Source organism: Oncorhynchus gorbuscha, linkage group LG15 (genome assembly GCF_021184085.1).
Source record: "Oncorhynchus gorbuscha isolate QuinsamMale2020 ecotype Even-year linkage group LG15, OgorEven_v1.0, whole genome shotgun sequence".
In the NCBI taxonomy this organism is placed as follows: Eukaryota; Metazoa; Chordata; class Actinopteri; order Salmoniformes; family Salmonidae; genus Oncorhynchus; species Oncorhynchus gorbuscha.
The window spans coordinates 69,482,623-69,507,622 of record NC_060187.1 but is presented as its reverse complement, the minus strand read 5'-3'; the positions used below and the strand labels follow the sequence as shown (position 1 = coordinate 69,507,622).

Sequence of the window (25,000 nt, the reverse complement as noted above, 5' to 3'; positions counted from 1 at the left end):
AGAGACATATAAAGAGATACAGAGAGGGAGAGAGACAGAGACAGAGATACATAGAGGGAGAGAGACAGAAACAGAGATACATAGAGAGAGAGAGAGAGAGAAAGAGAGAGAGACTGCGAGAGATACATAGAGAGAGAGAGAAACAGTAAGAGATACATAGATGGAGAGAGAGAGATACATAGAGGGAGAGAGACAGAGACAGAGATACATAGAGGGAGAGAGACAGATACAGAGATACATAGAGGGAGAGAGACATATAAAGAGATACATAGAGGGAGAGAGACAGAGACAGAGATACATAGAGGGAGAGAGACAGATACAGAGATACATAGAGGGAGAGAGACGTATAAAGAGATACATAGAGGGAGAGAGACAGAGACAGAGATACATAGAGGGAGAGAGACAGAGACAGAGATACATAGAGAGAGACAGAGACAGAGATACAGAGAGAGAGAGAGAAGGAGAGAGAGACTGCGAGAGATACATAGAGAGAGAGAAACGGTGAGAGATACATAGATGGAGAGAGAGAGATACATAGAGGGAGAGAGGCAGAGAGACAGAGATACATAGAGGGAGAGAGAGAGAGAAAGAGATACATAGAGGCAGAGAGACAGAGATACATAGAGGGAGAGAGAGAGAGAAAGAGAAAGAGAAACAGAGAGGGAGAGAGAGAGAGAAAGAGAAAGAGATACAGAGAGGGAGAGAGAGAGAGAGAGATAAGAGGGAGAGAGAGAGAGAGAGAGAGAGATACATAGAGGAGAGAGAGAGAAAGAGAAAGAGATACAGAGAGGGAGAGAGAGAGAGAGAGAAAGAGATACAGAGAGAGAGAGAAAGAGAAAGAGATACAGAGAGGGAGAGAGAGAGAGAGAGATACATAGAGAGAGAGAAAGAGAAAGAGATACAGAGAGGGAGAGAGAGAGAGAAAGAGATACATAGAGGGAGAGAGAGAGAGAAAGAGATACATAGAGGGAGAGAGAGAGAGAAAGAGAAAGAGATACAGAGAGGGAGAGAGAGAGAGAAAGAGAAAGAGATACAGAGGGAGAGAGAGAGAGATACATAGAGGGAGAGAGAGAGAGATACATAGAGGGAGAGAGACAGAGATACATAGAGGGAGAGAGAGAGAGACAGAGATACATAGAGGGAGAGAGAGAGAAAGAGATACATAGAGGCGGAGAGACAGATATACATAGAGGGAGAGAGAGAGAGAGAGAGAAAGAGATACAGAGAGGGAGAGAGAGAGAAAGAGAAAGAGATACAGAAGAGGGACAGAGAGAAAGAGAAAGAGATACAGAGAGAAAGAGAAAGAGATACAGAGAGAGGGAGAGAGAGAGAAGAGAGATACAGAGAGAGAGAGAGAGAGAGAAAGAGAAAGAGATACAGAGAGAGAGAGAGAGAGAGAAAGAGATACATAGAGGAGAGAGAGAGAGACAGAGATACATAGAGAGAGAGAGAGAGAAAGAGATACATAGAGCAGAGAGACAGAGATACAGAGAGGGAGAGAGAGAGAGATACATAGAGGGAGAGAGAGAATGAGAAAGAGATACAGAGAGGGAGAGAGAGAGAGAAAGAGAAAGAGATACATAGAGGGAGAGAGAGAGAGAGAAAGAGAAAGAGATACAGAGAGGGAGAGAGAGAGAGAAAGAGATACATAAAGGGAGAGAGAGGGAGAAAGAGAAAGAGATACAGAGAGGGAGAGAGAGAGAGAAAGAGATACAGAGAGGGAGAGAGAGAGAGAAAGAGATACATAGAGGGAGAGAGAGAGAGAAAGAGATACAGAGAGGGAGAAAGAGAGCGATAGAGATACATAGAGGGAGAGAGAGACAGAGATACATAGAGGGAGAGAGAAAGAGAAAGAGATACATAGAGGGAGAGAGAGAGAGAAAGAGAAAGAGATACATAGAGGGAGAGAGAGAGAGAAAGAGATACAGAGAGGGAGAGAGAGAGCGATAGAGATACATAGAGGGAGAGAGACAGAGACAGAGATACATAGAGGGAGAGAGAAAGAGAAAGAGATACATAGAGGGAGAGAGAGAGAGAAAGAGAAAGAGATACATAGAGGGAGAGAGAGAGAGAAAGAGATACATAGAGGGAGAGAGAGAGAGAAAGAGATACATAGAGGGAGAGAGAGAGAGAGAAAGAGATACATAGAGGGAGAGAGAGAGAGAAAGAGATACATAGAGGGAGAGAGACAGAGACAGAGATACATAGAGAAAGAGAGAGAGAGAGATACATAGAGGGAGAGAGACAGAGATACATAGAGGGAGAGAGAGAGAGAAAGAGATACATAGAGGGGAGAGAGAGAGAGAGAGAAAGAGATACATAGAGGGAGAGAGAGAGAGAAAGAGATACATAGAGGGAGAGAGACAGAGATACATAGAGGGAGAGACAGAGATACATAGAGAGAGAGAGAGAGATACATAGAGGGAGAGAGAGAGAAAGAGATACATAGAGGAGAGAGACAGAGATACATAGAGGGAGAGAGACAGAGATACATAGAGGGAGAGAGAGAGAGAGAAAGAGATACATAGAGGGAGAGAGACAGAGATACATAGAGGAGAGAGACAGAGATACATAGAGGGAGAGAGACAGAGAGAGATACATAGAGGGAGAGAGACAGAGATACATAGAGGGGAGAGAGACAGAGAGAGAGATACATAGAGGGAGAGAGACAGAGATACATAGAGGGAGAGAGACAGAGAGAGAGATACATAGAGGGAGAGAGAGACAGAGATACATAGAGAAAGAGGGAGAGAGAGACAGAGATACATAGAGGGAGAGAGAGAGAGAAAGAGAAAGAGATACAGAGAGGGAGAGAGAGAGAAAGAGAAAGAGATACAGAGAGGGAGAGAGAGAGAAAGAGATACATAGAGGGAGAGAGAGAGAGAGAGAGATACATAGAGGGAGAGAGAGAGAGAAAGAGATACATAGAGGCAGAAAGACAGAGATACAGAGAGGGAGAGAGAGAGAGATACATAGAGGGAGAGAGAGATACAGAGATACAGAGAGGGAGAGAGAGAGAGAAAGAGATACAGAGAGGGAGAGAGAGAGAGAGAAGAGAAAGAGATACATAGAGAGGAGAGAGAGAAAGAGAAAGGGAGAACAGAGAGAAAGAGAAAGAGATACAGAGAGGGAGAGAGAGAGAGAAAGAGATACAGAGAGGGAGAGAGAGAGAGAAAGAGATACATAGAGGGAGAGAGAGAGAGAAAGAGATACAGAGAGGGAGAAAGAGAGCGATAGAGATACATAGAGGGAGAGAGAGACAGAGATACATAGAGGGAGAGAGAAAGAGAAAGAGATACATAGAGGGAGAGAGAGAGAGAAAGAGAAAGAGATACATAGAGGAGAGAGAGAGAGAGAGAGAGACAGAGAGAGAGAGAGAGATAGAGATACATAGAGGGAGAGAGACAGAGACAGAGATACATAGAGGAGAGACAGAGAGAGAAGAGATACATAGAGGGAGAGAGAGAGAGAAAGAGATACATAGAGGGAGAGAGAGAGAGAAAGAGATACATAGAGGGAGAGAGAGAGAGAAAGAGATACATAGAGGGGAGAGAGAGAGAGAAAGAGATACATAGAGGGAGAGAGAGAGAGAAAGAGATACATAGAGGGAGAGAGACAGAGACAGAGATACATAGAGAAAGAGAGAGAGAAAGAGATACATAGAGGGAGAGAGACAGAGATACATAGAGGGAGAGAGAGAGAAAGAGATACATAGAGGGAGAGAGAGAGAGAGAGAGAAAGAGATACATAGAGGGAGAGAGAGAGAGAAAGAGATACATAGAGGGAGAGAGACAGAGATACATAGAGGGAGAGAGACAGAGATACATAGAGGGAGAGAGACAGAGATACATAGAGGGAGAGAGAGAGAGAAAGAGATACATAGAGGGAGAGAGACAGAGATACATAGAGGGAGAGAGACAGAGATACATAGAGGGAGAGATACATAGAGGGAGAGAGACAGAGATACATAGAGGAGAGACAGAGATACATAGAGGGAGAGAGAGAGAGAGATACAGAGGGAGAGAGACAGAGATACATAGAGGGAGAGAGACAGAGAGAGAGATACATAGAGGGAGAGAGACAGAGATACATAGAGGGAGAGAGACAGAGAGAGAGATACATAGAGGGAGAGAGAGACAGAGAGAGGGAGAGAGAGACAGAGATACATAGAGGGAGGAGAGAAGAGAAAGAGAGAGATACATAGAGGGAGAGAGAGAGAGAGAAGAGAAAGAGATACATAGAGGGAGAGAGAGAGAGAGAGAGAGAGAGAAAGAGATACATAGAGAGAGAGAGAGAGAAAGAGATACATAGAGGGAGAGAGAGGAGAGAGAAAGAGATACAGAGGGAGAGCGAGAGAGAAAGAGAGAGAGAGAGAGACAGAGATACATAGAGGAGAGAGAGAGAAAGAGATACATAGAGAGAGAGAGAGAGAGATACATAGAGGGGAGAGAGAGAGAGATACATAGAGGGAGAGAGAGAGAGAAAGAGATACATAGAGAGAGAGAGAGAGAAAGAGATACATAGAGAGAGAGAGAGACAGAGATACATAGAGGGAGAGAGACAGAGAAAGATACATAGAGGAGAGAGAGAGAGAGAAAGAGATACATAGAGGGAGAGAGACAGAGAAAGAGATACATAGAGGGAGAGAGAGAGAGAGAAAGAGATACATAGAGAGGAGAGAGAGACAGAGATACATAGAGGGAGAGAGAGAGAGACAGAGATACATAGAGGAGAGAGAGAGAGATACATAGAGGGAGAGAGACTGAGAGAAAGAGATACATAGAGGGAGAGAGAGAGATACATAGAGGGAGAGAGACAGAGATACATAGAGGGAGAGAGAGAGAGAAAGAGATACATAGAGGGAGAGAGACAGAGATACATAGAGGGAGAGAGACAGAGATACATAGAGGGAGAGAGACAGAGATACATAGAGGGAGAGAGACAGAGATACATAGAGGGAGAGAGACAGAGATACATAGAGGGAGAGAGAGAAAGAGATACATAGAGAGAGAGAGAGACAGAGATACATAGAGGAGAGAGACAGAGATACATAGAGGGAGAGAGACAGAGAGAGATACATAGAGGGGAGAGAGACAGAGATACATAGAGGAGAGAGAGAAAGAGATACATAGAGGGAGAGAGAGAGAGATACATAGAGGGAGAGAGAGAGAGATACATAGAGGGAGAGAGAGAGAGATACATAGAGGGAGAGAGAGAGAGATACATAGAGGGAGGAGAGAGAAAGAGATACATAGAGGGGAGAGAGAAAGAGAGAGGAGAGAGACAGAGATACATAGAGGGAGAGAGACAGAGATACATAGAGGGAGAGAGACAGAGATACATAGAGGAGAGAGAGACAGAGAGATACATAGAGGAGAGAGAGACAGAGATACATAGAGGGAGAGAGACAGAGATACATAGAGGGAGAGAGACAGAGAGAGAGATACATAGAGGGAGAGAGACAGAGATACATAGAGGGAGAGAGACAGAGAGAGATACATAGAGGGAGAGAGACAGAGATACATAGAGGGAGGAGAGACAGAGAGAGAGATACATAGAGGGAGAGAGAGACAGAGATACATAGAGAAAGAGAGAGAGAGAGAGAGATACATAGAGGGAGAGAGAGACAGAGATACATAGAGGGAGAGAGAGAGAGAAAGAGATACATAGAGGGAGAGAGACAGAGATACATAGAGGGAGAGAGACAGAGATACATAGAGGGAGAGAGAGAGAGACAGAGATACATAGAGAGAGAGACAGAGATACATAGAGGGAGAGAGAGAGAGAAAGAGATACATAGAGGGAGAGAGAGAGAGAGAGATACATAGAGGGAGAGAGACAGAGATACATAGAGGGAGAGAGACAGAGATACATAGAGGGAGAGAGACAGAGATACATAGAGGGAGAGAGACAGAGAGAGAGATACATAGAGGGAGAGAGACAGAGATACATAGAGGGAGAGAGACAGAGATACATAGAGGGAGAGAGACAGAGAGAGAGATACATAGAGGGAGAGAGACAGAGATACATAGAGGGAGAGAGACAGAGAGAGAGATACATAGAGGGAGAGAGACAGAGATACATAGAGGGAGAGAGACAGAGAGAGAGATACATAGAGGGAGAGAGAGACAGAGATACATAGAGAAAGAGAGAGAGAGAGAGAGATACATAGAGGGAGAGAGAGACAGAGATACATAGAGGGAGAGAGAGAGCGAAAGAGATACATAGAGGGAGAGAGACAGAGATACATAGAGGGAGAGAGACAGAGATACATAGAGGGAGAGAGAGAGAGACAGAGATACATAGAGGGAGAGAGAGAGAGAAAGAGATACATAGAGTGAGAGAGACAGAGAAAGAGATACATAGAGGGAGAGAGACAGAGATACATAGAGGGAGAGAGACAGAGATACATAGAGGGAGAGAGACAGAGATACATAGAGGGAAGAGATACAGAGAAGAGAGATACATAGAGATACATAGAGGGAGAGACAGAGATACATAGAGGGAGAGAGACAGAGATACATAGAGGGAGAGAGACAGAGACAGAGATACATAGAGAAAGAGAGAGAGAAAGAGATACATAGAGGGAGAGAGACAGAGATACATAGAGGGAGAGAGACAGAGATACATAGAGGGAGAGAGACAGAGATACATAGAGGGAGAGAGAGAGAGAAAGAGATACATAGAGGGAGAGAGACAGAGATACATAGAGGGAGAGAGACAGAGATACATAGAGGGAGAGAGAGAGAGAAGAGAGAGACATAGAGGGAGAGAGACAGAGATACAGAGAGGAGAGAGACAGAGATACATAGAGGGAGAGAGAGAAAGAGATACATAGAGGGAGAGAGACAGAGATACATAGAGGGAGAGAGACAGGGATACATAGAGGGAGAGAGACAGAGATACATAGAGGGAGAGAGACAGAGATACATAGAGGGAGAGAGACAGAGAGAGAGATACATAGAGGGAGAGAGACAGAGATACATAGAGGGAGAGAGACAGAGAGAGATATAGAGGGAGAGAGACAGAGATACATAGAGGGAGAGAGAGAGAGAGATACATAGAGGGAGAGAGACAGAGATACATAGAGGGAGAGAGACAGAGATACATAGAGGAGAGAGAGACAGAGATACATAGAGAAAGAGAGAGAGAGACAGAGATACATAGAGGGAGAGAGAGAGAGACAGAGATACAGAGATACATAGAGGGAGGAGAGAGAGACAGAGATACATAGAGAGAGACAGAGATACATAGAGGGAGAGAGACAGAGATACATAGAGGGAGAGAGACAGAGAGAGAGATACATAGAGGAGAGAGAGACAGAGATACATAGAGAGAGAAAGAGATACATAGAGGGAGAGAGACAGAGATACATAGAGGGAGAGAGACAGAGATACATAGAGGAGGGAGACAGAGACAGAGATACATAGAGAGAGAGACAGAGAAAGAGAGAGAGAGAGAGAGAGACAGAGAGGGAGAGAGACAGAGATACATAGAGAGAGAGAGACAGAGATACATAGAGGGAGAGAGACAGAGATACATAGAGGGAGAGAGACATAGAGATACAGAGATACATAGAGGGAGAGAGACAGAGAGAGATACATAGAGGGAGAGAGACAGAGAAAGAGATACAGAGAGGGAGAGAGAGAGACAGAGATACATAGAGGAGAGAGACAGAGACAGAGATACATAGAGGGAGAGAGACAGAGATACATAGAAGAGAGACATAGAGAGGGAGAGAGACAGACAGAGATACATAGAGGGAGAGAGAGACAGAGATACAGGAGAGAGAAAGAGATACATAGAGAGAGAGAGAGAGAAAGAGATACATAGAGAGAGAGAGACAGAGATACATAGAGAGAGAGACAGAGAGAGGGAGAGAGACAGAGATACATAGAGGGAGAGAGACAGAGACAGAGATACATAGAGAGAGAGAGAGAGAAAGAGATACATAGAGGAGAGAGAGAGAGAAAGAGATACATAGAGGAGAGAGAGACAGAGATACATAGAGGGAGAGAGACAGAGATACATAGAGGGAGAGAGACAGAGATACATAGAGGGAGAGAGACAGAGACAGAGATACATAGAGGGAGAGAGACAGAGAAAGAGATACATAAAGAGAGGGAGAGAGACAGAGAGGGAGAGAGACAGAGATACATAGAGGGAGAGAGACAGAGATACATAGAGGGAGAGAGAGAGAGAAAGAGATACATAGAGGGGAGAGAGAGAGAGAGAGAAAGAGATACATAGAGGGAGAGAGAAAGAGATACACAGAGATACATAGAGGGAGAGAGACAGAGATACATAGAGGGAGAGAGACAGAGATACATAGAGGGAGAGAGACAGAGATACATAGAGGGAGAGAGACAGAGATACATAGAGGGAGAGAGACAGAGATACATAGAGGGAGAGAGACAGAGATACATAGAGGGAGAGAGACAGAGAGAGAGATACATAGAGGGAGAGAGACAGAGATACATAGAGGGAGAGAGACAGAGAGAGATACATAGAGGGAGAGAGAGACAGAGATACATAGAGAAAGAGGGAGAGAGAGACAGAGATACATAGAGAAAGAGGGAGAGAGAGACAGAGATACATAGAGGGAGAGAGAGAGAGAAAGAGATACATAGAGGGAGAGAGAGAGAGAAAGAGATACATAGAGGGAGAGAGAGACAGAGATACATAGAGGGAGAGAGACAGAGATACATAGAGGGAGAGAGACAGAGATACATAGAGGGAGAGAGACAGAGAGAGAGATACATAGAGGGAGAGAGAGACAGAGATACATAGAGGGAGAGAGAGAGAGAAAGAGATACATAGAGGGAGAGAGAGACAGAGATACATAGAGGGAGAGAGACAGAGATACATAGAGGGAGGGAGACAGAGACAGAGATACATAGAGAAAGAGAGAGAGAAGGAGAGAGAGAAAGAGAGAGAGACGGAGAGAGACAGAGATACATAGAGGGAGAGAGAGGGAGAGATACAGAGGGAGAGAGACAGAGATACATAGAGGGAGAGAGACAGAGAAAGAGATACATAGAGGGAGAGAGACAGAGATACATAGAGGGAGAGAGACAGAGATACATAGAGGGAGAGAGACAGAGATACATAGAGGGAGAGAGACAGAGAAAGAGAGACAGAGAAAGAGAGAGAGGGAGAGAGACAGAGATACATAGAGGGAGAGAGACAGAGAGAGAGAGAGAGAGAAAGAGAGAGAGGGAGAGAGACAGAGATACATAGAGGGAGAGAGACAGAGATACATAGAGGGAGAGAGACAGAGAGAGAGAGACATAGAGGGAGAGAGAGACAGAAAGAGATACATAGAGTGAGAGAGAGACAGAGATACATAGAGGGAGAGAGACAGAGAGAGAGAGACATAGAGGGAGAGAGAGAGAGAAAGAGATACATAGAGTGAGAGAGAGACAGAGATACATAGAGGGAGAGAGACAGAGATACATAGAGGGAGAGAGACAGAGATACATAGAGGGAGAGAGACAGAGACAGAGATACATAGAGGGAGAGAGAGAGAGAAAGAGATACATAGAGGGAGAGAGAGAGAGAAAGAGATACATAGAGTGAGAGAGAGACAGAGATACATAGAGGGAGAGAGACAGAGATACATAGAGGGAGAGAGACAGAGATACATAGAGGGAGAGAGACAGAGACAGAGATACATAGAGGGACAGAGACAGAGATACATAGAGGGAGAGAGACAGAGAAAGAGAGACAGAGAAAGAGAGAGAGGGAGAGAGACAGAGAAACATAGAGGGAGAGAGAGAGAAAGAGAGAGAGAGAGGCAGAGAGAGAAGCAGTGTTGTGGATGACATCCAGATCAATCCGATGCTCCAAAGTACATTGTGTGAATCAGATATAAGGAAGGACAGATTCAACCCTGAACACAGAGATACAGCATAATTTCCCACTTTGTTAAAGTCCTGTCAGACTGCCCTGACTGTGTCCAGGTTTGGGTCTGTGTACCATGCCATTCAAAGAGTTGGAAAATCGTATCAGTGGCATGAATGGGGAGTCAAACCATTTTGGTCTACAAAGACCACTGCTGCTCTAACTACCATCCTAATAGTACAGTATGTATCCTGTAAGTATTAGGGACAATTATTGATTCCATATAGTGTAGTGTCTATGACTGCCATGTGGGTATTATTACAAGTATGAGAATGCAGGTGACCTTTGTTGCAGTAATACTCCATGTCCTCACAGCTCATGTTCTCTGACTCAAACTCTGCTGAGAAGTTCTCCTCTGTGGAGAACCCATCTTTGGCCATGAGCTCGTTCTCCTCCGACACACACTCCTCCTCTTCCCCCAGGGCGCCATCCTCTAGGGGACCTGGACACACACACACACACACACACACACACACACACACACACACACACACACACACACACACACACACACACACACACACACACACACACACACACACACACACACACACACACACACACACACACACACACACACACACACATAGTTATTTGATATATACTGTTTAGACATACTGTATAAGACAAGATGGACCCAAGCCAAAACTGAATGTTCTTTGCAAATTAAACACATACCTACTTCATCTAAACTGGGCATTGAAGAAGTGCATTGTGGATGTTTTGCACCTGAAAGCAACCTGACTTGTAAAATAAATTACAGGTACCGACTGAACCAACCCTCTGAGAGAGAGAAAGGATAAAAGTTCCTCTGTGACTTTTCACTCGAGCATCAGCATGGGAGGTCTGAAGAAAATGCTTGTATTAATTTGTTAGCCTTATCAGAAGGTACAATGTTGATTTCCCATTTACAATTCCTGCCCCCAGGTAACACACCAGAGCAATCGTAAAGGAGACATTTTTCTGTGTGATTAATTTCCCCCCCTCTGTGCAATATTATTTCTTTAAATCTAAATGATTTCAGAGTTTTGGCTTGTAGCTGTACATCTCTTCTGGTATTTGCATATTACCATTTTGCTTCAATAAATTGGTGCTGATGGAATTACAGTACAGCAGCCTGATTTGTATTAGTTCAGAAAACATTTCGCCCTGCATCTGAATATTATTAAAAATAATGCATCTTACACACCTCTCCTCCTCCCCCCAAAATATCTCTAATGTCCCCAGGAAATTAGCATAGCAAAAAATAACTGAATTGATTTAACTTTAAGGTTAGTTTGCATTTGAAAAAGACACTATTGTCAGTCCCCACTGAAACCTGCATCCTTATCCTAACTTTTTTTCTGTGTCTGCCTGTTTAAACTGAGAGTAAATAATCATATCAAACGTGGCGTTGTCAGCGGCTGGTAGATACAAACGTTCATCTCTTTCAGTCTGTCACACTTGAGCTTCACTGCAGCCTCTCTATCAGGTGCCATATTGGAGTCTCTGACAGACAGAAAGCTACATACGTCCACTACCCTGATATCCTCTCAGCACCTTCCTATGTGTTTGTGCCATTGTAGCAGGGACTAGATCCCCACAGCTTTTAATAAAGCAATAATTTCGGTCAAATAAAAACTGGTGTGCCTCTCCTGTTTCCCTTTCTTCCCGCGCGGAGCTTCATAAAGACCCCCTGATCTCCACAAACTGCTTGCTCTTTTCATTAGGTTTCTAAATGACTCCTTTGTAGCAGGCTACATCTGCAGGAGCCCTGGACATGAAACGAATTAGCACACACATCTCTAATAGACACACTATGGAGGGGAGCGAGAGAGACAGAGAGAGAGAGACAGACAGAGAGAGAGAGACAGTGAGTGAGCAAGAGAGAGACAGAGATACAGAGAGAGAGAGAGAGAGAGAGAGAGAGAGAGAGAGAGAGAGAGAGACAGACAGAGAGAGAGACAGAGATACAGAGAGAGACAGAGAGAGAGACAGAGAGAGAGAGAGAGAGAGAGAGAGAGAGAGAGAGAGAGAGAGAGAGAGAGAGAGAGAGAGAGAGAGACAGAGCGAGAGAGACAGAGATACAGAGAGAGAGAGAGAGAGAGAGAGAGACAGAGATACAGAGAGAGAGAGAGAGAGAGAGAGAGAGAGAGAGAGAGAGAGAGAGAGAGACAGAGAGACAGAGAGACAGAGATACAGAGATACAGAGAGAGAGAGAGAGAGAGAGAGACAGAGATACAGAGATACAGAGAGAGAGAGAGAGAGAGAGAGAGAGACAGAGATACAGAGAGAGAGAGAGAGAGAGACAGAGATACAGAGAGAGAGAGAGACAGAGCGAGAGAGACAGAGAGAGAGAGAGACAGAGATACAGAGAGAGAGAGAGAGACAGAGCGAGCAAGTGAGACAGACAGACAGACAGACAGACAGACAGACAGACAGACAGACAGACAGACAGACAGACAGACAGACAGACAGACAGACAGACAGACAGACAGACAGACAGACAGACAGACAGACAGACAGACAGACAGACAGACAGACAGACAGACAGACAGACAGACAGACAGACAGACAGAGAGAGACAGAGATACAGAGAGAGAGAGACAGAGAGAGAGAGAGAGAGAGAGAGAGAGAGAGAGAGAGAGAGAGAGAGAGAGAGAGAGAGAGAGAGAGAGAGCGAGAGAGAGACAGAGAGCGAGAGAGAGAGAGAGACAGAGAGAGAGAGGAGATATATATATATATATATATATATATAGAGAGAGAGAGAGAGAGAGAGAGGCTGTAAATTGGGATACAGTTTTATGATCTTGTCTGACGTCTTCTACTGACTCCACCAGGAGTGAAAGAGAGTGAAACATGAATGGAGTCGATGAGTCTTCTCCGCCATCGCTTCAGATGATATTGAGAGATTCATATCTCCACTATCAAGGGCAGATTGCATGACTGAAGTTAAACCCGTCTGCCTAGGCAATTGAGGACGGTGCGACAGAAGAGGAAAATACCTCTCTTTTCACTGTCTGTATCCGTTTACATTCATTACACAGCTGAAAGGGGATGTGTGTGTGTGTACAACTGAACGATTCTACCTCATTGCAGGGTAAATTAAACACCATTATTTGGCCTTACAAAATACATCTGTAGTTCAATAATACGAGATGAGAGATTGTCATGGCCAATAAGAACCGAGATGGGGAAGATTAGATAGGATACAGTCTGCTATAATGGTTCTCTTGTGTCCTCTACTCGAGCAACACAAGTTGTGATGACCAAATAAACTCAAAATATTACCGAGACAGACGCTTCATGAAACACCAGTGTTGTTGCATATTGTAAAATAAAATGAGATCCGCACATAGTCGGACACATGAAAGGAGTTTGGAAGGGACTTCTTGGGGTCTGCGTAGATGACCAGAGTTTGAATGCTTCCCTCACATGTTTAGTTTATTATACAGTATTCATAGCATGGAGAGACCTGGAATTATTTCAGAGACAGCAATGATAAGAATAATGACTTTCTAAATGACTAGCACTGCACTCCTAACTCATTTTCTGATAGTGGCATCCCCAGCTATATTTAGTTGTGTACTGTTTAAAATCCTGCCACCTTCCCTATGTGACCCACTATATGGATGTTGTTGGTGCGTTTCTATCAGTGATGTATATAAACCCTGGATTGCTGATTCTATGTTTTGGCCAATGGGGAGGGTTGGGAGCCACCGGTCGGACATATTGGCACTCCCCAGAAGACGCAGTCCTACATAGGAATGACTGGAATTATACAGTATTTCAATTAAATCTATTTAAGTTTTCTTTTTTTGTAGTGGGGACATTAACATTAGAACTTTCCAAAAATGTGCTATATTTTAAGAAAAATGTTTATATACATATATTATGTTTACCTGACATAATGTAATTTAAAAGTCTGCATTAAGGTGTGTAATAGAATAAACGTGGCAAAAACAAATGTAGACATTAATAAATGCATTTCTATAATTGGTGGGGGAGCGCAGAGATGGAGGCGCGGTTGATTCAAAACAGCACACCCTGTCAGTCATCTATTGTATATATAAATCACTGGTTTCTATAGGTGCTGGGGAACAGCCCAAAGGAATGTGTGATCCTTTACTCTCTTATCAACCCTCTAGAGTTCAGTAGGACACTGACACCCTCCACCCACTACCAACATTTCTTTTCCCAACACTAAACAGCAACATCACATAACATTTTCTTCCTCCTTCTTTGGAAAGCTTCTAATGTTCAGTATTGACTCAGACAAACGCCCCGTTCCCATAGAAAATGAAGTAGTTCTGCCATACCTGTGTCAACCAAACCTGCATGACTGCCATGGTAGTCAGGTATATCTGTGTCTGCTCCAGCCCTGCCAGCCACTGACCATCAGCCCTGACTCTGTCACCCCTATCCATCAGCCCTGCCAGCCACTGACCATCAGCCCTGACTCTGTCACCCCTATCCATCAGCCCTGCCAGCCACTGACCATCAGCCCTGACTCTGTCACCCCTATCCATCTAGGTCTGACTGTATCACCTCTATCCATCTAGGTCTGACTGTATCACCTCTATCCATCTAGGTCTGACTGTATCACCCCTATCCATCTAGGTCTGACTGTATCACCTCTATCCATCTAGGTCTGACTGTATCACCTCTATCCATCTAGGTCTCTGTATCACCTCTATCCATCTAGGTCTGACTGTATCACCTCTGTCCATCTAGGTCTGACTGTATCACCTCTATCCATCTAGGTCTGACTGTATCACCTCTATCCATCTAGGTCTGACTGTATCACCTCTATCCATCTAGGTCTGACTGTATCACCTCTATCCATCTAGGTCTCTGTATCACCTCTATCCATCTAGGTCTGACTGTATCACCTCTATCCATCTAGGTCTGACTGTATCACCTCTATCCATCTAGGTCTGACTGTATCACCTCTATCCATCTAGGTCTGACTGTATCACCTCTATCCATCTAGGTCTGACTGTATCACCTCTATCCATCTAGGTCTGTCTGTATCACCTCTATCCATCTAGGTCTGACTGTATCACCTCTATCCATCTAGGTCTGTCTGTATCACCTCTATCCATCTAGGTCTGACTGTATCACCTCTATCCATCTAGGTCTGACTGTATCACCTCTATCCATCTATCTAGGTCTGACTGTATCACCTCTATCCATCTAGGTCTGACTGTATCACCTCTATCCATCTAGGTCTGACTGTATCACCTCTATCCATCTAGGTCTGACTGTATCACCTCTATCCATCTAGGTCTGACTGTATCACCTCTATCCATCTAGGTCTGACTGTATCACCTCTATCTATCATCTGACTGTATCACCTCTATCCATCTAGGTCTGACTGTATCACCTCTATCCATCTAGGTCTGACTGTATCACCTCTATCCATCTAGGTCTGACTGTATCACCTCTATCCATCTAGGTCTGACTGTATCACATCTATCTAGGTCTGACTGTATCACCTCTATCCATCTAGGTCTGACTGTATCACCTCTATCTATCTAGGTCTCTGTATCACCTCTATCCATCTATGTCTGACTGTATCACCTCTATCCATCTAGGTCTGACTGTATCACCTCTATCCATCTAGGTCTCTGTATCACCTCTATCCATCTAGGTCTGACTGTATCACCTCTATCCATCTAGGTCTGACTGTATCACCTCTATCCATCTAGGTCTGACTGTATCACCTCTATCCATCTAGGTCTGACTGTATCACCTCTATCCATCTAGGTCTGACTGTATCACCTCTATCCATCTAGGTCTGTCTGTATCCATCCTCTATCCATCTAGGTCTGTCTGTATCACCTCTATCCATCTAGGTCTGACTGTATCACCTCTATCCATCTAGGTCTGACTGTATCACCTCTATCCATCTAGGTCTGACTGTATCACCTCTATCCATCTAGGTCTGACTGTATCACCTCTATCCATCTAGGTCTGACTGTATCACCTCTATCTATCCAAGTCTGACTGTATCACCTCTATCCATCTAGGTCTGACTGTATCACCTCTATCCATCTAGGTCTGACTGTATCACCTCTATCCATCTAGGTCTGACTGTATCACCTCTATCTATCTAGGTCTGACTGTATCACCTCTATCCATCTAGGTCTGACTGTATCACCTCTATCCATCTAGGTCTGACTGTATCACCTCTATCCATCTAGGTCTGACTGTATCAGCTCTATCCATCTAGGTCTGACTGTATCACATCTATCTAGGTCTGACTGTATCACCTCTATCCATCTAGGTCTGACTGTATCACCTCTATCTATCTAGGTCTCTGTATCACCTCTATCCATCTATGTCTGACTGTATCACATCTATCCCTCTAGGTCTGACTGTATCACCTCTATCCATCTAGGTCTGACTGTATCACCTCTATCCATCTAGGTCTGACTGTATCACCTCTATCCATCTAGGTCTGACTGTATCACCTCTATCCATCTAGGTCTGACTGTATCACCTCTATCTATCTAGTTCTGACTGTATCACCCCTATCTATCTAGGTCTGACTGTATCACCCCTATCTATCTAGGTCTGACTGTATCACCCCTATCCATCTAGGTCTGACTGTATCACCTCTATCCATCTAGGTCTGAATGTTCTTCAGCCGAAGGAGGAAACTTCAGCCCAGTTTCAAATACTAACAGAGTCGAGAAGCCACTGCTAATAGTGCTGAGCTGAATGCAGACCAACTGTGATCACAGTGCTTTTTTTGTTCAAGCCATGGCCTCTGTGTGGTAGAAATCAACTGATCCCCATGGAGCCCTAGACTGATACGGTTTTACCCTGTGGAGTCTATATAAACCATCAGCTAATACTCTGACCACAGGCTACTATATGATGAACAGAATATTCATGAGTCAAGCACCTGGGATCAGAGGTAGCTGGCTATACAGATTTCAGTAGATTTGTTTTCTCCACAGCGGGCGTCAATGAACTCAGCAGACGAAAGGAAAACACGACATAGTTCCACAAACATTTGAGCGAAATAATCCAAATAAATTGAGCTCTAAACAAATATCTTAGCCTTGTATGAGTGACTGCTTATTTCATGGCTTGCTTTTTCCAGCCCGCCTGCTCGTGGTTGGGCTGTGATAGCGATACCAGCCATTATCAGCCGGATCCACAGTGTGATGTCTGGATCACAAACCAGGCCTCCTCTATAGCCTCCTAATTAGAAGTCAGGTAATTGAATCTGACAGAACAATGCAGCAGATCTCTAGAAGCATGGAAATCATTTTTCTCCCACCTATACAGTTTTTCATCAGAAGGTCCATTGAAAATGGTTCCAAGCTGGCCTGGGGATAAAACATAGCACCTGAGAGAGACTAAACGTGAATGCATAATGCCAGCCTAAAACCCAATAGGGGTCAGCTCAACCCCTGCCAACTTCCACTGTGACTGGTCCTTTGTGCCAATGCTGATACTGGGCCTTTACACTTCCAGGTGAACTAATGCACACACCATATGTGCAGACACACACACACACGCACACCTGCAGGCAAACACATTCACACACACACAGACACCACACACAGACACACACACACAGTAGGACACTAACTTATGCAGGGGAAATATAGACGTTGTCTCAAGTTACTATGCTACTGGGTTCTTACCATGGAGATAATGTACACCCCTACCACCAGACACACAGAGATACACACACACAGGTGTTTACCCACACAGCCTGAGAAAAGAAACAAATTCACTCTATCTGATCTGAGAACCAGAAGAAGTATTTTTCTCTGGTCTGGGAGAGAGAGAGAGAGAGAGAGAGAGAGAGAGAGAGAGAGAGAGAGAGAGAGAGAGAGAGAGAGAGAGAGAGAGAGAGAGAGAGAGAGAGAGAGAGAGAGAGAGAGAGCGAGAGAAAGAGCGAGAGAGAGAGAGAGAAAGAGCGAGAGAAAAATAGAGAGAAAGAGAGAGAGAGTGAGCGAGAGAGAGCGAAAGAGAGAGAGAGAGAGTGAGGAAGAGAGAGGAAGAGTGTGAGAGAGAGCGAGAGAGAGAGTGAGAGAGAGAGATAGAGAGAGAGTGAGAGTGAGAGAGAGAAAGAGCGAGAGAAAGAGAGAGAAATAGAGAGAAAGAGAGTGAGAGAGAGAGAGAGAGAGAGAGAGAGAGAGAGAGAGAGAGAGAGAGAGAGAGAGAGCAAGAGAGAGAGTAAGAGAGAGTGAGATAGAGAGAGAGAGTGAGAGAAAAATAGAGAGAAAGAGAGCGAGAGAGAGAGTGAGAGAGAGAGAGAGAGAGAGAGAGTGAGAGAGCGAGAGAAAAAAAGAGAGAAAATAGAGAGAAAGAGAGCGAGAGAGAGAGTGAGAGAGTGAGAGAGTGAGAGAGTGAGAGAGAGAGTGAGAGAGTGAGAGAGTGAGAGAGTGAGAGAGAGAGTGAGAGAGAGAGAGAGAGAGAGAGAGAGAGAGAGAGAGAGAGAGAGAAAGAGAAAGAGAGAAAAATAGAGAGCAAGAGAGCGAGAGAGATAGAGAGAGAGTGAGAGAGAGAGAGAGCGAGAGAGTGAGAGCGAGAGAGCGAGAGAGAGAGAGCGAGAGAGAAAGAGAGAAAAGAGAGAGAGAGAGAGAGAGAGAGAGAGAGAGAGAGAGAGAGAGAGAGAGAGAGAGAGAGAGAGAGAGAGAGAGAGAGAGAGAGAGAGAGACTGGGGGCAACGTACTCTCTGATGCTCTCTCTTCTCCTATAATGACCTTTGGGATGCAGAGGGCTCTGGCAGCTTAGGAGAAGGCCGGCTGTGTGTGTTACAGGGCTGCACTCATTTAATCCGTGATCACCGTAATAAAATAGATACACCATTTACTCAATTCTTAATGGCTTAATGTGTAACAGCAACCCTCAAAGGGATTCTTCATCTTAAAGTACTTGATTGCATAAAATCTAATAAAGGAGAAGAGCCTGTTCTAACCCTGTGATCAGACTAAATGTGTGGAGTGAATGTTGCAACATCATGCAGTCAAAAGTCATTTACCATCTGTATATTTTACTGTGTCTGTGTGTGAATTCATTTTATTTGTGTATTCAGAACGGTTGGAGGAGTGGTGGAACAGTGGAGACTGATGTGCTCTCCACTGTCTGTGACCGACAATAAGCAATGCTATTGTTTAACTTGATTTTACGGTTGCTAAGCAATGTAATTTTGGTGATTAGAAATGGCGGCGTTCCTAAATTCGGGCACTTACAATCAACAGTCAACAAACTCACCACCGATACTTGTTTGGGAATTGCGGTGAAAAGAGGGGTGGGGATTAATCTGAGGCTGGCTGACAGCACGGACAGACGGACAGACGGACAGACGGACAGACGGACAGACAGACAGACAGACAGACAGACAGACAGACAGACAGACAGACAGACAGACAGACAGACAGACAGACAGACAGACAGACAGACAGACAGACAGACAGACAGACAGACAGACAGACAGACAGACAGTCAGACAGACATGCCAATGACATGATGTCTAAAAAGGCTCTCAAAGTGTACGACTCGCAGTTTAAGATGGATTCATTGATACGGCAGAGAGAGAGAGAGAGAGAAAGAGAGAGAGAAAGAAAGAGAGAGAGAAGAGAGAGAGAGAGAGAGAGAGAGAGCCCCGTTGTCTATGACTGTCTGAGCTATGGTCTTCTATCTGCAGATTCCTCACTGTAGTGGGAAGAGCATTAACCAAGTACAAACAATGTAATGAATAGCAATCAGCATCAATCTAGTATTTAGATCAGACAAAAGCAGGATTTTGATGGTGTTTGCTGACTTGCATGTTGTTTATCTCACTATTAAAGGGAAATAGCACATTCTTATTTCTTCATCCAATGAATTTGAATTGGAATCGCATGAAAACACACTGGCATTTTACTATCCCATTAAAATGCTGGAGGTACCTCAGAGCAGGCCTGCGGCCCTCGGCAGACGTTGGCTTCTCTGTGGAGCTCACTGCCTGGGTTCATTTTGCCTCACTTTACTCAGGCACCTAACTGGCGACTGACGGCTCTTTCCACTAACATCACAGGGTGGTCCTCTATAGCACCAATAAAAGGGTTCAACGAAACTCAGGGGTTAGCTAGCAGACGGGCGCTTGTTTTTACAGCCACACACACTTTTCCCTGTGACCTGATCCTAGTACCTATTTTTTTGTTATCGACATTTTCATAATAAATACCTCAAAGGATGTGTTATACACACTTACAATTAGTCTCCATAAAAAATGCAACCTTTCCAGACGATGCCATAACACTGTGGCACGTAAAGCCCCAGTCCCAACAACAGGATCAATATTTCATGTAATTACTGGTTCCTAAACATATTTATAATGAATGACTTATATTTCTTGACCGGACCATTTCCTTGTATAACTGTAGGCATGTTTTTCACTTGAACAATCACGCCATTGACTCAGCCTTCTCCTGAGGTGCTGTCAGGGCTAAGTGGGGGCATCCATCTTAAGCCATTGTCTCACCAGGAGGACAGTGGTGCTGGACGTCTACAGAAGACTCATACTGCTCTATACATGATATCCTCACCTACGAACTCAAGAGCCATCACTTAACACAGGCAGGACAAACACCATTCAATAACGGTAAGAAATGTAATTTGTTCCAACTGCTGGATGACCTCTGCCTGACCTTTGTCTACAATAGAATCATATTTTCTCTGTCTCTGCTTACACACGAGTCTGGAAGTACATTATCCAATGACTGTAGGCACTAAAATACAGTATAGTGTACACTAAATGCCTCATAACTTGTGTCTCTAACCTCGGAAGTCAAAGGGTGAACCTCTGAGTGTACTGTACACACTGAGTGGACAAAACATTAAGAACACCTGCTCTTTCCATGACATAGACTGATCCCTTATTTATGTCACTCGTTAAATCCACTTCAATCAGTGTAGATGAAGGGGAGGAGACAGGTTGAAGAAGGATTTTCAGCCTTGAGACAACTGAGACACGGATAGTGTGTGTGTGCCATTCATAGGGTGAAGTGCCTTTGAACGGGGTATCGTAGTAGGTGACGGGGTATGGTAGTTGGTGACAGGTGACGGGTATGGTTGTAGGTGACAGGTGACGAGGTATGGTAGTAGGTGACAGACGATGGGGTATGGTAGTAGGTGACAGGTGACGGGGTATGGTAGTAGGTGACGGGTGACGGGGTATGGTAGTAGGTGACGGGGTATGGTAGTAGGTGACGGGGTATGGTAGTAGGTGACAGGTGACGGGGTATGGTAGTAGGTGACGGGGTATGGTAGTAGGTGACGGGTGACGGGGTATGGTAGTAGGTGACGGGGTATGGTAGTAGGTGACGGGTGACGGGGTATGGTAGTAGGTGACGGGTGACGGGGTATGGTAGTAGGTAACAGGCGACGGGGTATGGTAGTAGGTGACAGGCGACGGGGTATGGTAGTAGGTGACAGGCGACGTGGTATTGTAGTAGGTGATGGGGTATGGTAGTAGGTGACGGGGTATGGTAGTAGGTGACAGGCGACGGGGTATGGTAGTAGGTGACAGGTGACGGGGTATGGTAGTAGGTGACAGGTGACGGGGTATGGTAGTAGGTGACAGGTGACGGGGTATGGTAGTAGGTGACGGGGTATGGTAGTAGGTGACGGGGTATGATAGTAGGTGACGGGGTACTGTAGTAGGTGACGGGGTATGGTAGTAGGTGACGGGGTATGGTAGTAGGTGACAGGTGACGGGGTATGGTAGTAAAGACAGGTGACGGGGTATTGTAGTAGGTGACGGGGTATGGTAGTAGGTGACAGGCGACGGGGTATGGTAGTAGGTGACAGGTGACGGGGTATTGCAGTAGGTGACGGGGTATGGTAGTAGGTGACGGGGTGTGGTAGTAGGCGACAGGCGACGGGGTATGGTGGTAGATGACAGGGTATGGTAGTAGGTGACGGGGTATGGTAGTAGGTGACGGGGTATGGTGACAGGTGACGGGGTATGGTGACAGGTGACGGGGTATGGTAGTAGGTGACGGGGTATGGTGACAGGTGACGGGTATGGTAGTAGGTGACGGGGTATGGTAGTAGGTGACGGGGTATGGTAGTAGGTGACGGGGTATGGTAGTAGGTGACGGGGTATGGTAGTAGGTGACGGGGTATGGTAGTAGGTGACGGGGTATGGTGACAGGTGACGGGGTATGGTAGTAGGTGACGGGGTATGGTAGTAGGTGACGGGGTATGGTAGTAGGTGACGGGGTATGGTGACAGGTGACGGGGTATGGTAGTAGGTGACGGGGTATGGTAGTAGGTGACGGGGTATGGTGACAGGTGACGGGGTATGGTGACAGGTGACGGGGTATGGTAGTAGGTGACGGGGTATGGTGACAGGTGACGGGTATGGTAGTAGGTGACGGGGTATGGTAGTAGGTGACGGGGTATGGTAGTAGGTGACGGGGTATGGTAGTAGGTGACGGGGTATGGTAGTAGGTGACGGGGTATGGTGACAGGTGACGGGGTATGGTAGTAGGTGACGGGGTATGGTAGTAGGTGACGGGGTATGGTAGTAGGTGACGGGGTATGGTGACAGGTGACGGGGTATGGTAGTAGGTGACGGGGTATGGTGACAGGTGACGGGGTATGGTAGTAGGTGACGGGTATGGTAGTAGGTGACGGGTATGGTAGTAGGTGATGGGGTATGGTAGTAGGTGACGGGGTATGGTAGTAGGTGACGGGGTATGGTAGTAGGTGACGGGGTATGGTAGCAGGTGACGGGGTATGGTAGTAGGTGACGGGGTATGGTAGTAGGTGAAGGGGTATGGTAGTAGGTGACGGGGTATAGTAGTAGGTGACGGGGTATGGGTGACGGGTATGGTAGTAGGTGACGGGTGACGGGGTATGGTAGTAGGTGACAGGCGACGGGGTATGGTAGTAGGTGACAGGCGACGGGGTATGGTAGTAGGTGACAGGCGACGTGGTATTGTAGTAGGTGATGGGGTATGGTAGTAGGTGACGGGGTATGGTAGTAGGTGACAGGCGACGGGGTATGGTAGTAGGTGACAGGTGACGGGGTATGGTAGTAGGTGACAGGTGACGGGGTATGGTAGTAGGTGACGGGGTATGTTAGTAGGTGACGGGGTATGGTAGTAGGTGACAGGCGACGGGGTATGGTAGTAGGTGACAGGTGACGGGGTATGGTAGTAGGTGACAGGTGACGGGGTATGGTAGTAGGTGACGGGGTATGGTAGTAGGTGACGGGGTATGATAGTAGGTGACGGGGTACTGTAGTAGGTGACGGGGTATGGTAGTAGGTGACGGGGTATGGTAGTAGGTGACAGGTGACGGGGTATGGTAGTAGGTGACAGGTGACGGGGTATTGTAGTAGGTGACGGGGTATGGTAGTAGGTGACAGGCGACAGGGTATGGTAGTAGGTGACAGGTGACGGGGTATTGCAGTAGGTGACGGGGTATGGTAGTAGGTGACGGGGTGTGGTAGTAGGCGACAGGCGACGGGGTATGGTGGTAGATGACAGGGTATGGTAGTAGGTGACGGGGTATGGTAGTAGGTGACGGGGTATGGTGACAGGTGACGGGGTATGGTGACAGGTGACGGGGTATGGTAGTAGGTGACGGGGTATGGTGACAGGTGACGGGTATGGTAGTAGGTGACGGGGTATGGTAGTAGGTGACGGGGTATGGTAGTAGGTGACGGGGTATGGTAGTAGGTGACGGGGTATGGTAGTAGGTGACGGGGTATGGTGACAGGTGACGGGGTATGGTAGTAGGTGACGGGGTATGGTAGTAGGTGACGGGGTATGGTAGTAGGTGACGGGGTATGGTGACAGGTGACGGGGTATGGTAGTAGGTGACGGGGTATGGTAGTAGGTGACGGGGTATGGTGACAGGTGACGGGGTATGGTGACAGGTGACGGGGTATGGTAGTAGGTGACGGGGTATGGTGACAGGTGACGGTATGGTAGTAGGTGACGGGGTATGGTAGTAGGTGACGGGGTATGGTAGTAGGTGACGGGGTATGGTAGTAGGTGACGGGTATGGTAGTAGGTGACGGGTATGGTAGTAGGTGACGGGGGTAGGTGACAGGTGACGGGGTATGGTAGTAGGTGACGGGGTATGGTAGTAGGTGACGGGGTATGGTAGTAGGTGACGGGGTATGGTGACAGGTGACGGGGTATGGTAGTAGGTGACGGGGTATGGTGACAGGTGACGGGGTATGGTAGTAGGTGACGGGTATGGTAGTAGGTGACGGGTATGGTAGTAGGTGACGGGGTATGGTAGTAGGTGACGGGGTATGGTAGTAGGTGACGGGGTATGGTAGTAGGTGACGGGGTATGGTAGCAGGTGACGGGGTATGGTAGCAGGTGACGGGGTATGGTAGTAGGTGACGGGGTATGGTAGTAGGTGATGGGGTATGGTAGTAGGTGACGGGGTATGGTAGTAGGTGTGGGGTATGGTAGTAGGTGACGGTGACGGGTATGGTAGTAGGTGACGGGGTATGGTAGTAGGTGACGGGTATGGTAGTAGGTGACGGGGTATGGTAGTAGGTGACGGGGGTATGGTAGTAGGTGACGGGTATGGTAGTAGGTGACGGGGTATGGTAGTAGGTGACGGGGTATGGTAGTAGGTGACGGGGTATGGTAGTAGGTGAAGGGGTGTGGTAGTAGGTGACGGGGTATGGTAGTAGGTGACGGGGTATGGTAGTAGGTGACGGGGTATGGTAGTAGGTGACGGGGTATGGTAGTAGGTGACGGGGTATGGTAGTAGGTGACGGGGTATGGTAGTAGGTGACGGGGTGTGGTAGTAGGTGACGGGGTATGGTAGTAGGTGACGGGGTATGGTAGTAGGTGACGGGGTATGGTAGTAGGTGACGGGGTATGGTAGTAGGTGACGGGGTATGGTTGTAGGTGACGGGGTATGGTAGTAGGTGACGGGGTATGGTAGTAGGTGAAGGGGTGTGGTAGTAGGTGACGGGGTATGGTAGTAGGTGAAGGGGTGTGGTAGTAGGTGACGGGGTATGGTAGTAGGTGACGGGTTATGGTAGTAGGTGACGGGGTATGGTAGTAGGTGACGGGGTATGGTAGTAGGTGACAGGCAACGGGTTTGTGTCAAGAACTGCAATGCA

The 25,000-nt window shown here is 46.2% G+C and overlaps 1 protein-coding gene across 1 annotated transcript in view; it reads right to left on the bottom strand.

Moving 5' to 3' along the window:
- zfpm2a (zinc finger protein, FOG family member 2a) overlaps positions 1-25,000 on the bottom strand; it is a 187,287-nt gene that overhangs the window by 134,958 nt on the left and 27,329 nt on the right. Inside the window, exon 2 of the mRNA XM_046302575.1 lies at positions 10,187-10,345. Within this exon, the coding sequence (XP_046158531.1) occupies positions 10,187-10,345 (159 nt within the window). The remainder of the gene's footprint in view (positions 1-10,186; positions 10,346-25,000) is intronic.